General features: G+C 39.9%; 1 protein-coding gene across 7 annotated transcripts in view; it reads right to left on the bottom strand.

The window, feature by feature from the left end:
* OFD1 (OFD1 centriole and centriolar satellite protein) overlaps nt 1-15,148 on the bottom strand; it is an 89,193-nt gene that overhangs the window by 35,708 nt on the left and 38,337 nt on the right. For 3 of the 7 annotated variants that reach the window (XM_047765122.1, XM_047765123.1, XM_047765125.1), the window contains 4 exons: nt 14,449-14,547; nt 4,228-4,428; nt 1,647-1,715; nt 1,529-1,559 (listed from right to left, as the gene is read on the bottom strand). In XM_047765122.1, coding sequence (XP_047621078.1) covers nt 1,529-1,559; nt 1,647-1,715; nt 4,228-4,428; nt 14,449-14,541 — 394 coding nt within the window. In that variant the 5' untranslated portion in view covers nt 14,542-14,547. Of the gene's footprint in view, nt 1-1,528; nt 1,560-1,646; nt 1,716-4,227; nt 4,433-14,448; nt 14,548-14,699; nt 15,053-15,148 lie in introns of those variants that run through there. The other 4 variants (XM_047765121.1, XM_047765126.1, XM_047765128.1 and 1 more) reach the window with 3 other exon arrangements.

Below are 15,148 nucleotides of genomic sequence, written 5' to 3'. Positions count from 1 at the left end.
CACCTCCCAGCACCTCCACGTGTTCACCAACCCGGAAGCTTTCCAAACCCCATACTTCTGGGGTTCATGGAGGCTTCAAGTACACATGATTGATTATTAACATCATTTTCGGTCCTTCCCCCTTCAAGAGACGGGGGGGGGGGGGGGGGGGCTGAAAATCCCCAGCTTCTACTCATGGCTTGGCCCTTGCAGTGACTGGCCCTCCCCCAGGAGCCATCCAGGGACCCACGCAAAGTTGGCTCATTAGAACAAAAGACACTCCTATCACCCAGGAAGTTACAAGGGCGTCTGGAGGCCTGTGTCAAGAACAGAGGTCACAGACCAGTATTGTAACAAGAGATGCACCTTGTGTTCTTATCACTTCGGAAATCACAAGGGTTTTAGGAGCTGTGTGCCAGGAACTGGGGGCAGAGACCAATATATATAGTTTCTATTGTCTGAGATGAGTTAATGGACTTTGAAAGTTATTATCAAGGCCAAAATTAGAGTAATGTGGCAGGCCTATATAAACACTTAACAAAAAATAACACATTACTGAACAGGTATTTCACTCTTTAGGCAAATATTAATACTCTACATTGTACTTGAGGAGGGATAGCTATGATATAAAGATACTTAGCTTAAACAATTTTAGTTTTTTGTTTTTGTTTTTTTCTGGAAATGTTTCAAACAGTAGGTATATTTACGAAGACTAGCTTCCAATCCATTTGTAAGGCTCTTGATGCCGTCTCCAGTTTGTTTTCTGCTTTTTTTGTTTGTTTTTTGGCCACACCTGCAGCATGCAGAAATTCCTGAGCCAGGGACTGAACCTATGCCACAACAGTGACAATACTGGATCCTTAACTACTAGGCCACCAGAGAACTCCTCCAAATTTCTTTTTTTTTTGTCTTTTTTGTTGTTGTTGTTGTTGTTGTTGCTATTTCTTGGGCTGCTCCCGCGGCATATGGAGGTTCCCAGGCCAGGGGTTGAATCAGAGCTGTAGCCACCGGCCTACGCCAGAGCCACAGCAACTCGGGATCCGAGCTGCGTCTGCGACCTACACCACAGCTCACGGCAACGCCAGATCGTTAACCCACGGAGCAAGGCCAGGGACCAAACCCGCAACCTCATGGTTCCTAGTCGGATTCGTTAACCACTGCGCCACGACGGGAACTCCAAAATTTCTTATTTGAGTAAGAGCTATTTTAAAAGGTTGAAGTGTAGGGCAAATGATCCACATGCATCAAAACAGATGAATCATTTTATTTGAAAGGTAAGGATGGAGCTCCCTGGTGGCCTGGCAGTTAAAGATTTGGCACTGTCACTGATGTAGCTCAGGTTCGACCTCTGGCCCAGCAATTTCCACATGCCATGGATGCAGCCAAAAAAAGAAAAAAGAAAAAAAAGGTAAGGTATTGTTATCAAGGAAGATCAAATGATCCAATTCAAATTAAATTTCCTATTCTTTCCCCCTAAAAATGTTTCACTCTCTGATACAAAAATACACTTAACGATGTTCCTAATCTCTACAAAGATGAAGGCTCCTACCTTTTTGGTTTCCTTTATCAAATCCTGAAATCTGTTAAAAGAAAATAGTGTACCTTTATTCAAGCATTCAGTTATAATTAACAAACCAAAACAGGTTATAAAAATAAAACAATCCTACCAGTGATTTGTAGAGACTGGATTCTGGGTTGATTTTAATGAGCTGTAATAGATCCTGCATAGTAAATACCTTAAAAAAAAAGTAGACAGATTTAACATCAATGTCTAAGTGATAAACTAGGACATTTCCAAGTACAAGACTAAAAATCATGCTTCAGACTAAGTAACCATGGAGTTCCCGTTGTGGCGCAGTGGAAACGGGTTCGATTCCTAGCCTCGCCCAGTGGGTTAAGGATCCGGCACCACTGCGAGCTGTGGTGTGGGTGGCAGACATGGCTTGGATCTGGCATTGCTGTGGCACAGGCTGGCAGCTGCAGCTCCAATTCGACCCCTAGCTTGGGAACTTCCGCATGCCACAGGTGCAGCTCTTAAAAAAAAAAATTATAACCATACTAATAAAATAAAATTTAAGCGTTCTTATACTATTAAGTTAAACGTTGATGTCAAAAGGCTAAAATTACCCTTGATCACATAATTAACGTCTAAATACTTCAGATCAAAGACGATACACCAAACAAAAATGACAGAAATGGCTAATGCCTTACAGATAACAAACATCTGAGGCACCAACAAATATATGAATGTACTCCAGAGTCTCTTAATTGCAATGTAGTTTTAAAACTACTATTGCTTCATAACGTAAAGAAAGCTTTGACTGTCTTTACAACTCTGAATGTTTAAAACTATGTTAGACACACCTTAGTCAAACATTTTGAGTAAACATTCTTAATATTTATTTCTACTACAATATGTATTGTTCACTGTATCTACCCTGAGAATACTGATGTATTTTCAGTTGTTTTTTAAGAAAATATTCTGCACAGTATTTTATGGTACAGAAACCTTTAAGGGTGTCAACCAGGTCATCAATGCTATAAATATAAAATGACTGTTATAAGCCACTGCGAAATGTAATTAGAAACTTAAAGATTGACGGAGCAAAAAAGAATTCCTAATATTGGCAAATCTTGTTGTTAATGAATAAATATGGCCTATTTAAATTTTAACTTTTTCAAATAATAACACTGTTCTCTTATAACTTCTGAACATCATAGAGTTCCCTCATGGCACAGTGGGTTAAGGATCCGGTGTTGTCACTGCAACAGCTTGGGCCCACTGCTGTGGTGGGGGTTCAATCCCTGGCCCAGGAACTTCTGCATATCACAAGCGTGGCCCAAAAAAAAAAAAAAAAAAAAAGGCAACGACAACAACAAAAAAAAAACAAGAAAAAACTCTGAATATCCAACTTTCAGACAATTATTGCCAAGATAGAGTAAAAACATAGGGACAACCCCAAGAGCGAACTCTAATGTAAACTATGGGCTTTAAAGGAATTCCTGTTATAGCTCAGCAGAAACAAATCTATTAGTATCCATGAAGACATGAGTTCGATCCCTGGCCTTGGTCAGTGGGTTAAGGATCTGGCGTTGTAATGAGCTGTGGTGTAGGTCAGAGAAACAGCTTGGATCTGGTGTTGCTGTGCCTGTGGTATAGGCTGGCAGCTACAGCTCCAATCCGAGCCCTGGCCTAGGAACTTCCATATGCCACGGGTGTGGCCCTAAAAAAAGACAAAAGAAAAACCCCCAAAACAAACAAACAAAAAAACTATGGGCTTTGAGTGATATGCTGAGACAGTGTAGGTTCATCAAATGTAAATATATACATAGTCAGAAATGTCGATAGCAGGGGAGGCTGTGCTTGTGTGGGGTCAGGGAGCATGTTGGCAATCTCTCCACTCAATTGTGCTGTGACCTAAAGTGCCCTAAAAACATTAGGTCTCTTAAAAAATAGGGAAAGTTTGCTCTATCTGCATTTACAATAACACAGTGTGACTAGTAAGTTCAACATTTGGGAGAGACAGTTTAAGGTAATCAGAAAGCGGTAAAACGTGTTTTAATATGTTTAATAAGCAACAAATATCTGAAGAGACTCTAGCATGGTAAGCAGAGCATACTGTACAGATCTAGATTTACTGCCCTCTGTTGCCACTTACAAATCACGTGACCTTGAGTAAATCACCTCACCTCTCGACTGCGACTGCGGTGGGGTTTTTTTGTGTTTTTATTTGTTTATTTATTTTTATTTTTTGGCCACACCCGCAGCATGCAGAAGTTCCTGGGCCAAGGATCGAACCTGAGCCACAGCACTAACCCAAGCTGCTGCAGAGACAACGCCAGATCCTTAACTCATGGCACTTCCAGGGAAAGCCTCACCTCTCTGGACTCTGGATCCTCGTCTGTAATACACCTCACACCTGCAGTGTGACCAGCAGGGCCAACCTTTCAACAGACATTCAACAAATGGCCGTTACGGGTGTCAGACCACACAGAGCGTCAGATCAACGCTAGCTCCGAAACACGCAGTGATCCTACACATCACAGTTTTATGAAGACACCTCAAGAGTCCAAGGAACTGATAACAATAACAAATTTCGTACTCCTGAGTCACGTTATGTAACAAATATGTGATGTAATTTCAAAGATGGATGAGACATGGACCCAGCTAGCCAAGGAGCACTTAGCTATTATCTCAAGAATGAACCTTCTAACAGAAAACTTAGAAAGACAAAAGCAAAGACATACCTTCTCTTGAGCCAAACCACTTTCCGGAAAGAAGACAGAAAGTGAATACTCATAGCCACATCTCTGGAGGTGATCTGCTACAAGAGAGTTGGAAGCGCCTATTAAGAGGGCGCTCCCTTCCACTGCGATGGACGGGGGCTGCAGCTGGCCACTCAACACAGGGTGCATCAGCTCGTGAATGAGGTGGTTTCTGAGTTGTGTCTAGCTCCAGAACAAAATGAAACAAGAGGGGGAAAAAAATCAGCAGGATTTTTTCCACAGGAGGTAGGTACACAGATTTGTCACATGAATTAGAATCCTTCCTTTTATTTCCAGGATGGTTCTAGATCCATGACCAAAAGTTAGGATCCATCCCCTGCACACTTTGTCTCACCCAGTAAGATAAGCATCCCAGTGGGTTCTGGAAAAAGCAGCTTGCTTCTGCCAGCTTCCAAGTGAACTGGCGGTGAGCCAGAACGCCAGAGACTCTAACTTAACTTCCCTATGAGCCCGTTTCAGCAACTTTTCATCAGGATATCAAATATAGGGACAATTCTGCTACTACCTCACCTCTCTGCCGACTGTCGCAAGCTATGAAAATAATGCTGAGTTAAAGTATATTGGTCAAAATAAAAGTCGGTTCCCAAAAGGAAAATAATAAACACAAGAGAGAAACCAGTAAACCCCCAAAAAGCTTATTAAGATTCCCTTTCACAAAGACTATTTATAATTCTAAATATTGTGAAATACAGTAATTTCCCCCTATTTTATAAATGAAGAAATTTAGGTTCAAGGTGGGTAATTTTCACAAGGTTATAAAACCAGCAATATTATTCATTTAGGTTCTAAGGGGTTCCCTCGTGGCTCAGAGACTTATAGATCCAGCACTGTCGCTGCTGTGGTGCGAGTTCAACCCACGGCTCGTGTAACTTCCGCATGCCACAGGCTCAGCCGAAAAAAGAGACGAGAAAATCCCCTAAATTAATCTGATAGCTGGCTATCTGTTCTAATTTTTTCACATATAATCTGGAAACATACAACTGGGCTGAGTTTAAGAGTACACTGCCTAGATCTATGCAGTTCAGCAATAAACAACATCTAAGGAATTTTTATTAATGCAATACAAGAAACAAATGGAGTTCTTGTTACATCTATTTAGCTAGAGAGGAGAATAGTGTATCATCACTAGAATATGGAAAAACAAGGTATTACTATATAGCAAAGGGAACTATATATAGTCAATATCCTGTAATAAACCATAATGGAAAAATATATGAAAAAATATGTATGTATAACTCAATCATTTTGCTGTACACCTGAAAGTAATATGCTGTAGATCAACCATGTTTCATTAAAATAAATTATTAGAAAATTACTAGTAGGTAAAAAAATAAAATAAAAAACTAGTAGAGAACAGAAATCATTATGTACTGCTAAAACCCCCAAGTAATAAAGACATTTACACTAAACATAATATGTATGCTCTGCCTCATCTGAAATAATAATAAAAGAGAAACTACAGCCTTCTCCACCAGTAAAATTCAGAGTGGTTTAATCAAACTTGTAACATAGTAAGGAAAAAGTATAGTTATATGCAGGGTAATAAAAGGATTTAGGATGTCTTGCGAACAAGTACTTAAATGGGATAATAATTAAATGAGTGATATAAGCAGGTGAAAGAGGAGCAAACAGTGGAATGACATTAAAGATGAATTTCTACTTTGACAACAAAAAAAGCATGCCATCTAGCACTTGCTAGAAAGCACCTGAAAACTGGCTGGGGGCTTTCCAGCATCCAATACAAAGAAAAAAAAATCTACTCAGAATTAAAGCTTGCAACCTCCCAAAGACAGAAAGGAGGACACGGGCCTCACCCCCAATTTGCCAATAAAACTTTCTCCCCCCAAACCACCACAGAGTTCAAGTTTTTTGAGCGTGAGCCACCCGTTCTCCTTGCTTGGCCCCACAGTAAACCTTTCTCTGCTCCAAAAACAAAGAAGGAAAGAAAGGACAATTATTGTGATGGGGAAGGGAAGTGCGAGAGATAAGGCTTATGGATCCTCGGCACATTTCTCAGAAACTGTCAGACCCCCCCAGACTCAAAATAAAGAAAAAGATTTCATAAACTTCATTTAACAGCTATCACTATGACTTTGTACTTAATCACAAATACAAGTTCTTTTCCAACACCCAAACAGAATGTGAATTAGGCCACTAAAAAATTCAAATGATTTTAAAAATTAGAACTCACCCAGGCCAGTCACTGAGCTGAGAACATAAAATTGCACCATCAACCTAGAATAACAGAAACTGAATGCCCAGCTGCAAACAGGAAATACTACTTCTCCTGAGGATGCACCATAGCTATAAAGTGAAAAAGACCAGTGTAACCCTGATACCAAAGTTAAACAAGGAAAGCTCAAAAAGGAGAATGATCGATTCTCAATGGTAAAAAGCTGAAAGCATTTCTATTAAGATCAGGAACAAGACAAGGATGTCCATTCTTGCCACTTTTTTCGACATGGTAATCAGAGAAGAAAAAGAAAAGGAATCCAAACAGGGAAACAAGTAAAACTATCACTGTTTTCAGGTGACATGATACTACACATAGAGAATCCTACACATGATACAAGAAAACTACCAGAACTAATCAATGACATCAGTAAAGTTGTAGGATACAAAATTAATATACAGAAATCTTCTGCATTCCTATACATTAACAATAAAAAAGCAGAAAAAGAAATTAAGGAAACAATCCCATTTACCATGGCATTGAAGACAGTAAAATACGTAATGAGGCAAAAGACCTGTACTCTGGAAACTTTGAAGATCTGGCATTGCTGTGAGCTATGGTGTAGGTGGCTTGGATCTGGAGCTGCTGTGACTGTGGCATAGGATGGCAGCTATAACTCCAATTAGACCCCTAGCCTGGGAAACTCCATATGCTGTGGGTGCAATCCCTATTAAATTACCACTGACATTTTTCACAGAACCACAACAAAAATTTTCTGTTGTAGTACAAACCCTATTAAATTACCAATGATATTTTCCACAGAACTACAACAAAAACTTTTTTAATTTCTATGGAAAAAAGAACCCCAATAGCCAAAGCAATACTGAGAAAGAAAAACACAGCTAGAGCAATCAATATTCCTGACTTCAGACTATACTACAAAGCTACAATCATTAAAATAGTATGGTACTGGCACAACAACTGAAATATAGATCAGCAGAACAGCATAGAAAGCCCAGAAATAAATTCATGCACATATGGTCAATAATCTACAACAAAGAAGGCAAAAATACACAATGGAGGAAAGACAGCCTCTTCAGTAAGTGTTGCTGGGAAAACTGGACAGCTACATGTTAAAGAATGAAAATAGAATGAGGAGTTCCCGTCGTGGCACAGTGGTTAACGAATCCGACTAGGAACCATGAGGTTGCGGGGTTCGGTCCCTGGCCTTGCTCCGTGGGTGGGTTAAGGATCCGGCGTTGCCGTGAGCTGTGGTGTAGGTTGCAGACGCAGCTCAGATCCCCCGTTGCTGTGGCTCTGGCGTAGGCCGGCGGCTACAGCTCCAATTGGACCCCTAGCCTGGGAACCTCCATATGCCGTGGGAGCGGCTCAAGAAACGGCAAAAAGACAAAAAAAAATAGAATGAAATTAGAACATTCTCTAATACTATATAGAAGAATAAATCAAAATGGATTAAAGACTTAAATGTGAGGCCAGATACTATAAAAATCTTAGAAGAAAACATCGGCAGAACATTCTTTGACATAAATTGCATCAATATCTTTTTGGATCAACCTCCTAGATAAAAGAAAACAAACACAAAAGTAAACAAAGGGGATCTAAGTAAATTTAAAAGCCTTTGCACAGCAAAGGAAACTATGAACAAAATGAAAAGAAAACCCACAGAATGGAGAAAATATTTGCAAACTAAGGGACCAACAAGGGATTAATCTCCAAAATATACAAACATTTCATGCAGCTTTATATAAAGAAGACAAGCAACTCTATTAAAAAATGGTCAGAATATCTAAACAGGTATTTCTCAAAAAAGACAGAGGGCCAAAAAGCCCATGAAAAGACACTCAACATCACTGATTATTAGAAAAATGCAAATCCAAACTACAAAGAGCTATCACCTCACCAGTCAGAATGGCCATCATCAAAACATCTACAAACAGTAAATGCTGGAGAGGGTGTGGAGAAAAGGGAACCCTCCTACACTGTTGGTGGGAATGTAAGGTGGTACAACCACTATGGGAAACAACATGAAGGTTCCTTAAAAAACTAAATGTACAGTTCCCTGTGCTTGGGATAGAACATGATGGGAAAGAGAATACATATATATGTACGACTGGGTCACTTTGCTGTACAGCAGAAATTGGCACAACACTCTAAATCAACTATACTTTAATAAAAAATAAATTAATTTCAAAAAAAAAAACAACTAGGAGTTCCCACCATGGCTTAGCAGGTTAAGAACCTAATGTAGTCTCCACAAGGATGCAGGTTCAATCCCTGGACTCACTTAGGGGGTTAAGGATCTGACATTGCTATAAGCTGGCGTGCAGGTCACAGATACAGCTCAGATTCTGTGTGGCTGTGGTGTAGGTCTGTAGCTGCAGCTCTGATTCGACCCCTAGCCTAGGAACTTCCATATGCCACAGATGCAGCCATAAAAAAGAAACAAAAAAAAAACCCACCTAAATATAGAACTAACATATGATCCAGCAATCCCACTCCTGGGCATCTATCTGAAGAAAATTCTAAGGCAAAAAGATACATGCACCCCCTATGTTCACTGATGCACCATTTACAATAGCCAGGACATGGAAGCAACCTAAATGTCCACTGACAGAGGAACAGATAAAGAAGATGTGGTATACATATACAGTGGAGTATTACTCAGCCATAAAAAAGAATGAAATAATGCCATTTGCAGCAACATGGGTGGACCTAGAGATTATCACACTAAGTGAAGTAAGTCAAACAGAGAAAGACAAATATCATGAGATCACTTATATGTGAAATCTAATAAAAATGATACAAAAGAACTTACAAAACAGAAACAGACTCAAAGATTTTGAAACCAAAGGGGAAATCTTGGGGGGGAGGGATAAATTCGGAGGTTGGGATTGACATAAACACACTACTAGGTATAAAATAGGTAGCTAACAACGACCTACTCTATTGCACAGGGAACTCTATTCAACACTACGTAATAAGCTAAATAGGAAAAGAATCTGAAAAAGAATGGATATATGTATAACAGATTTACTTTGCTGTACACCCCGAACTAACAACTTTTTAAGTCAACCATACTTTCATAAAATTTTTTCTAAAACAGAGAATGATTGGTCAATATCAATTGTGACTATAGAAGTAAAGTAAAACCATATCAAACTGAATCTCAAGGGCAGTAAAAGAATGTATGCTGTGCCCAGATGCAAGAACCATTCCATGTATGAAAGTGGATTGATGTGTTACAGACTACAATTAATTCCAGGTGGGCTAACAAGTTAACTGTAAATAAGGAAGCCTTTTTAAAAACTTAAAAAGTGAATATTCATTCTCAATGGAGAAGGACTTACAGAGAATAACCAGCAAAAAAGGTAAACAATAAGAGTTTCCACCATGGCACAGTGGATTAAGAATCCAACTGTAGTGGCTTCGGTCACTGTGGAGGCAAGGGTTTGATTCCTGGCCTGGTGAAGTGGGTTAAAGGATCCCACTTTGCCGCAGTTATGGCATAGGTCACAACTGCAGCTTGATTTCAATCCCTGGCCTGGGAACTTCCATATGCCTCAGATGTGGCCATAAAAACTTTAAAAATAAAAGATAAAAAAAGGAAATGATAGATTTAACCATATAAAAATATAACTTCATACACCACATTAACAAAAGAAAAGTCATCTCAACAGATGCAGAAAAAGCATGTGAAAAGTCCAACATCCACTCATGATAAAAACTCTTACCAACAAGTAGGTATACTTAACATAAAAAAAGCCATTTATGACAAACCCACAGCCAATTTAATACTCAATGGAGAACAGCTGAAAGACTTCCCGCTAAAATGTGGAACAAGACAAGGATGCCCACTCTCACCACTTTCATTCAACACAGTATTGAAAGTCCTGGCCACAGCAATCAGACAAACAAGAGAAATAAAAGGTATCCAAATTGGAAGAGAAGAGGTTAAACTGTCACTCTGTGCAGATGACATAATACTATACATAGAGAACCCTAAAGACTCCACACAAAACCTACTTGAACTGATCAACACATTCAGCAAAGTAGCAAGATACAAGATTAACATTCAGAAATCAGTGGCACTTCTGTATACTAAAAGTAAAATATTAACAAAGGAATATAAAAATATCTTTTAAAATTGCACCCAAAAAAATTAAATACCTAGGAATAAACCTGACCAAGGAGACTTATATGCTAACAACTATAAAATATTAATCAAGGAAATTAAAGAGGATTCCATGCTCCAGGATTGGAAGAATTAACGTTGTTAAAATGGCCATACTACCCAAAGCAATCTACAGACTCAATGCAATCCCTGTCCAATTACCCATGACATTTTTCACAGAACCAGAACAAACAAACTAAAAATTTCTATGGAACCATGCAAGACCCAGAATTGCCAGAGAAATCTTGAGGGGAAAAAAAACCAAGGAGGAGTCATAACTCCCAAACTTCACACAATTTTACAAGGCTACAGCAATCAAGACAGTGTCGTACTGGTACAAAAACAGACATATGAGCCAATGGAAAAGAAATAAACTCAGACACCTACTGTCAATTAATCTTCAACAAAGGATCCAAAATTATGGAAAAATGGGAAAAACAGTCTCTTCAGAAAGTGGTGCTGGTAAAACTAGACAACTGCAGGTCGATCGATAAAACTAGAACACACCTTCACACCACGCACAAAAATCAACTCAAAATGGCTTAAAGTCATAAACATAAGAAAAGAAGCCATAAAACTCCTAGAAGAGAACATAAGCAAAACATTCTCTGACATCAGCCATACAAATGCTTTCTTAGGTCAGTCTCCCAAGGCAATAGAAATAAAAACAAAAATAAACCGACAGGACCTAATCAAACTTGACATCTTTTGCACAGCAAAGGAAACCATTAAAAAAAAAAAAAAACCTATGGGAGAAAATAGTTACAAATGATGCAACCAACAAGGGCTTAATCTCCAAAATACATAAACAACTCACACAACAGCTAAAAAAACCAAAAATAAACAACCCAACTGAAAAACAGGCAGACATTTCTCCCATGAGAAGATATACAGATGGCCAAGAGGCACATAACAAATGCTTAACATCACTAATTAGAGAAACACAAATCAAAACTACAACGAGGTACAGCTCATACTGGCCAGAATGGCCATCATTAATAAGTCTACAAATGACAAATGCTGGAGAGGGTGTGAAAAAAAGGGAACCCTCCTACCCTGTTGGTTGGAAAATAAATTGGTACAACCACTATGGAAAACAGTATGGAGGTACCTCAGAAAACTAAATATAGAACTACCATACAATCCAGCAATCCCACTCCTAGGCATATATTTGAACAATACTTTCATTCAAAAAGATGCATGCACCTCTGTGTTCACTGCAGCACTATTCACAATAACCAAGACATGGAAACAACCTAAATGTCCATCAAGAGATGAATGGATTAAGAAGATGTGGTACATATACACAATGGAATACCACTCAGCCATAAAAAAGAACAAAATGCAGAGTTGCCACCATGGCACAGCAGAAATGAATCCCACTAGGAACCATGAGGTTGCGGGTGCAATCCCTGGCCTTGCTCGGTGGGTTAAGGATCCAGTATTACCATGAGCTGTGGTGCAGGTTGCAGATGCGGCTTGGATCTGGTGTTGCTGTGGCTGTGGTGTAGACCAGCAGCTGTAGCTCTGATTCAACTCTGGGAACCTCCATATGCTGCAGGTGCGGCCCTAAAAAGACAAAAAAAAGAACAAAATGCCATTTGCAGCAACATGGCTGGAACTAGAGATTGTCACACTAAGTGAAGTCAGAAAAGAAAGACAAATAGCATATGATATCACCTATATGTGGAATCTAAAATATGGCACAAATGAACCTATTTACAAAACAGAAACAAACTCATGAACAGAGAAAACACACTTGTGGTGGCCAAGGGGGAGGGCAAGAGAGTGGAATGGACTGGGAGTTGGGGATAGTGTATTCAAACTATCACATTTAGGACAGATAAACAATGAGGTCCATCCCATATGATATCACAGGGAACCATAACCCATTGCTTGTGATAGAACATGATAGAAGATAATATGAGAAAAAGAATGTGTATATATATATATATGTATAACTGGATCATTTTACCCTAGAGCAGAAATTTATAAACACTGTATCAACTATAATAAAAAAGTTTTTTTAAAAAAATCTGAACACCAAGATATTGCACAAAAATGGAAAAAAAAATGTTGTTTCTATTAAGAGCTCCTACCTATCAATAAGAAAGCACTAGCACCCTGGGGCGGGGGGAGAAAATAAAAACCCAAGGAACGTGAACTGCCAATCCACAGAAAACATACAAATGGCCACAAAATACATGCAACCTCATTAATAAACAAAGGAATGCATATTAAAATAATAAGGTTTTGCAATCTTAGATTTGTTTAAAATATGTCATGATCATTACAGTGGTGAGATACAAGCATTTGCAAACTACTGGTGGAATATAAACTAAAGTTGACCCTTGAACCACCAGGGGTTGGGGCACCCTCCATATCCCCAATTCTGCATCCACGGATAGTGTTTAACTGTAGTATGTATTTAATGAGAAAAGTCCACATATAAGTGGACTTGACCAGTGACCAGTTCAAACTAGTCTTGTTCAAGAGTCAGCTGTCCTACATCTGTAACGTGAGAAGCCTGCACCAAGAGCCTTAAAAACGCTCATGCCCCTTCATTCTTTAATGCCACTTCATTATCGCAGGCAAAAAGTGAGAGATGCAATTGAAGCAAAGTCTAGACCCAGGTATCACCAGAATGTTCAGTAATAGCGGTCTGCTACATAGATAACCCATGTGTCCAAAGATGAGCCTGGTGCCAACGAAAGCGAGGATTTCAAGAAACTTTGAAGAACACAGGAAGATGCTCACAAAATTAGGATATACAAACACATACAACGTTCGTTCTATCAATTAGTATTAGTAATTGTATTAAAGATGACATCCCTCATCTACCCTTTTCTGTATGTCAGATGAATCTCAAGTATTTTTACATTACAAAAACCATGGAAGAGAAAGAAGAAAAAAAAACTGAGCTTATTTTTCCTTAATTTACCATTTTAAGTGTAAAATATCTTTTGAAATGTATATAGCAATGAAAACACATTTGAATTAATCCTACTCCCTACTGTTAACCCACACATAAAGTATACTAAGAAACATTTGCTGCTCAAATATATATATATACCTTTCTATATATATATATACGCACCTTTCTGTATATATACACACCTTTCTATATATATATATATATATATATATATATATACGCACCTTTCTGTATATATACATATATATATATATATGTATATACACACATACACACATGTACTTTTTTTTTGTCTTTTTGCCTTTTTCTGGGCCCGCTCCCGCGGCATATGGAGATTCCCAGGCTAGGGGTCTAATAGGAGCTGTAGCCACTGGCCTACACCAGAGCCACAGCAACACGGGATCCGAGCCATGTCTGGAACCTACACCACAGCTCACAGCAACGCTGGATCCTTAACCCACTGAGCAAGGCCAGGGATCGAACCCGCAACCGCATGGTTCCTAGTCAGATTCGTTAACCACTGTGCCACGACAGGAACTCCTACCTTTCAATATATTTTTAAAAAGAAATTTATCTTTCTACAGTAAACAGTCCCTTAAGTTTTCTATATAGTGACAATACTCTCCATTCGAATATGAGTATTATAAAACCACTTGTGAATTCAGCAACCTGTACTCCAGACTTTTGAAAACAAACCTCACTTTACTGGAGTGTGTTTACTGTTCTAAGACTAAAGTGTTACACAGGACAGAATAATGTAACTCACCAGTACATTCTGTACATCACACTATTTTTAAAACTCAAGACATGGATGTATTTAAGTGTACAGGTTACAGGTTACACTTGTAAAAGTTATACAACAGATACGCCTAAAACTGATACCTTGAGTGTGTCCAGTATACCCCGATCCTTAAATGTCTGGTACAGCTTTTTGCGAAGTTCATCTTGACTCAACACGTCAGATTTGGGGGGCATGGTGGGCTGGAAAAGAAAATGGTTACGGGTTACCTCGCAGGCAGAGGGGACCTGAATTACTGAAGACAGACCGGTGGCCTCAAGTAAGCCCAGAGATGCTTTAACCGAAACAAAGCCTTCACTTTGGCCGGCCTCCAGGAGGCGGCTGGTGTATCTACCTGAGCCATCAGGTGTCGGCTTCCTCCCGAGCCCGTCCCAACCCTCCGTGGCACGAGTTCAAGACCTAGCCCAGGCTGCAGGCCCAAGCCCAGTAGAATCCCTGCCCTCGGAGCCCTGCCTCTGTCCCAATGGATCCGGAGGAACAAGAGAGCCGAACACTGCTTCGCGCTCCGAACCAGGAACCGGGGCAAAAACGGCCACTTGCTTTCTCTGCGGTTCTGATGGGTGGGCGGGGCTGTGACCCACGCGCGCAACTCTCACGGCCAGAGAGGAGGCGGAGACCGGAAGAGAGGAGGCGCGGCGCAAGGGAACAAGCCGGGCGGCGTTCGCAGAGCTCAGAGCTGAGCCCACCCCTCCCCGAAGTCCTCTAAGCCCAGCCGCCCTATCTAGAGCGCTACGGCGCACGCGCCGGGCTGCGCAGCCCTCCAGCCGGAAGCTCCGCCTACGT

The sequence above is a fragment of the Phacochoerus africanus genome, chromosome X (genome assembly GCF_016906955.1).
Source record: "Phacochoerus africanus isolate WHEZ1 chromosome X, ROS_Pafr_v1, whole genome shotgun sequence".
Classification (NCBI taxonomy): Eukaryota; Metazoa; Chordata; class Mammalia; order Artiodactyla; family Suidae; genus Phacochoerus; species Phacochoerus africanus.
The sequence above is the reverse complement of the archived record's forward strand: the minus strand, read 5'-3'. Positions and strand labels throughout refer to the sequence as shown.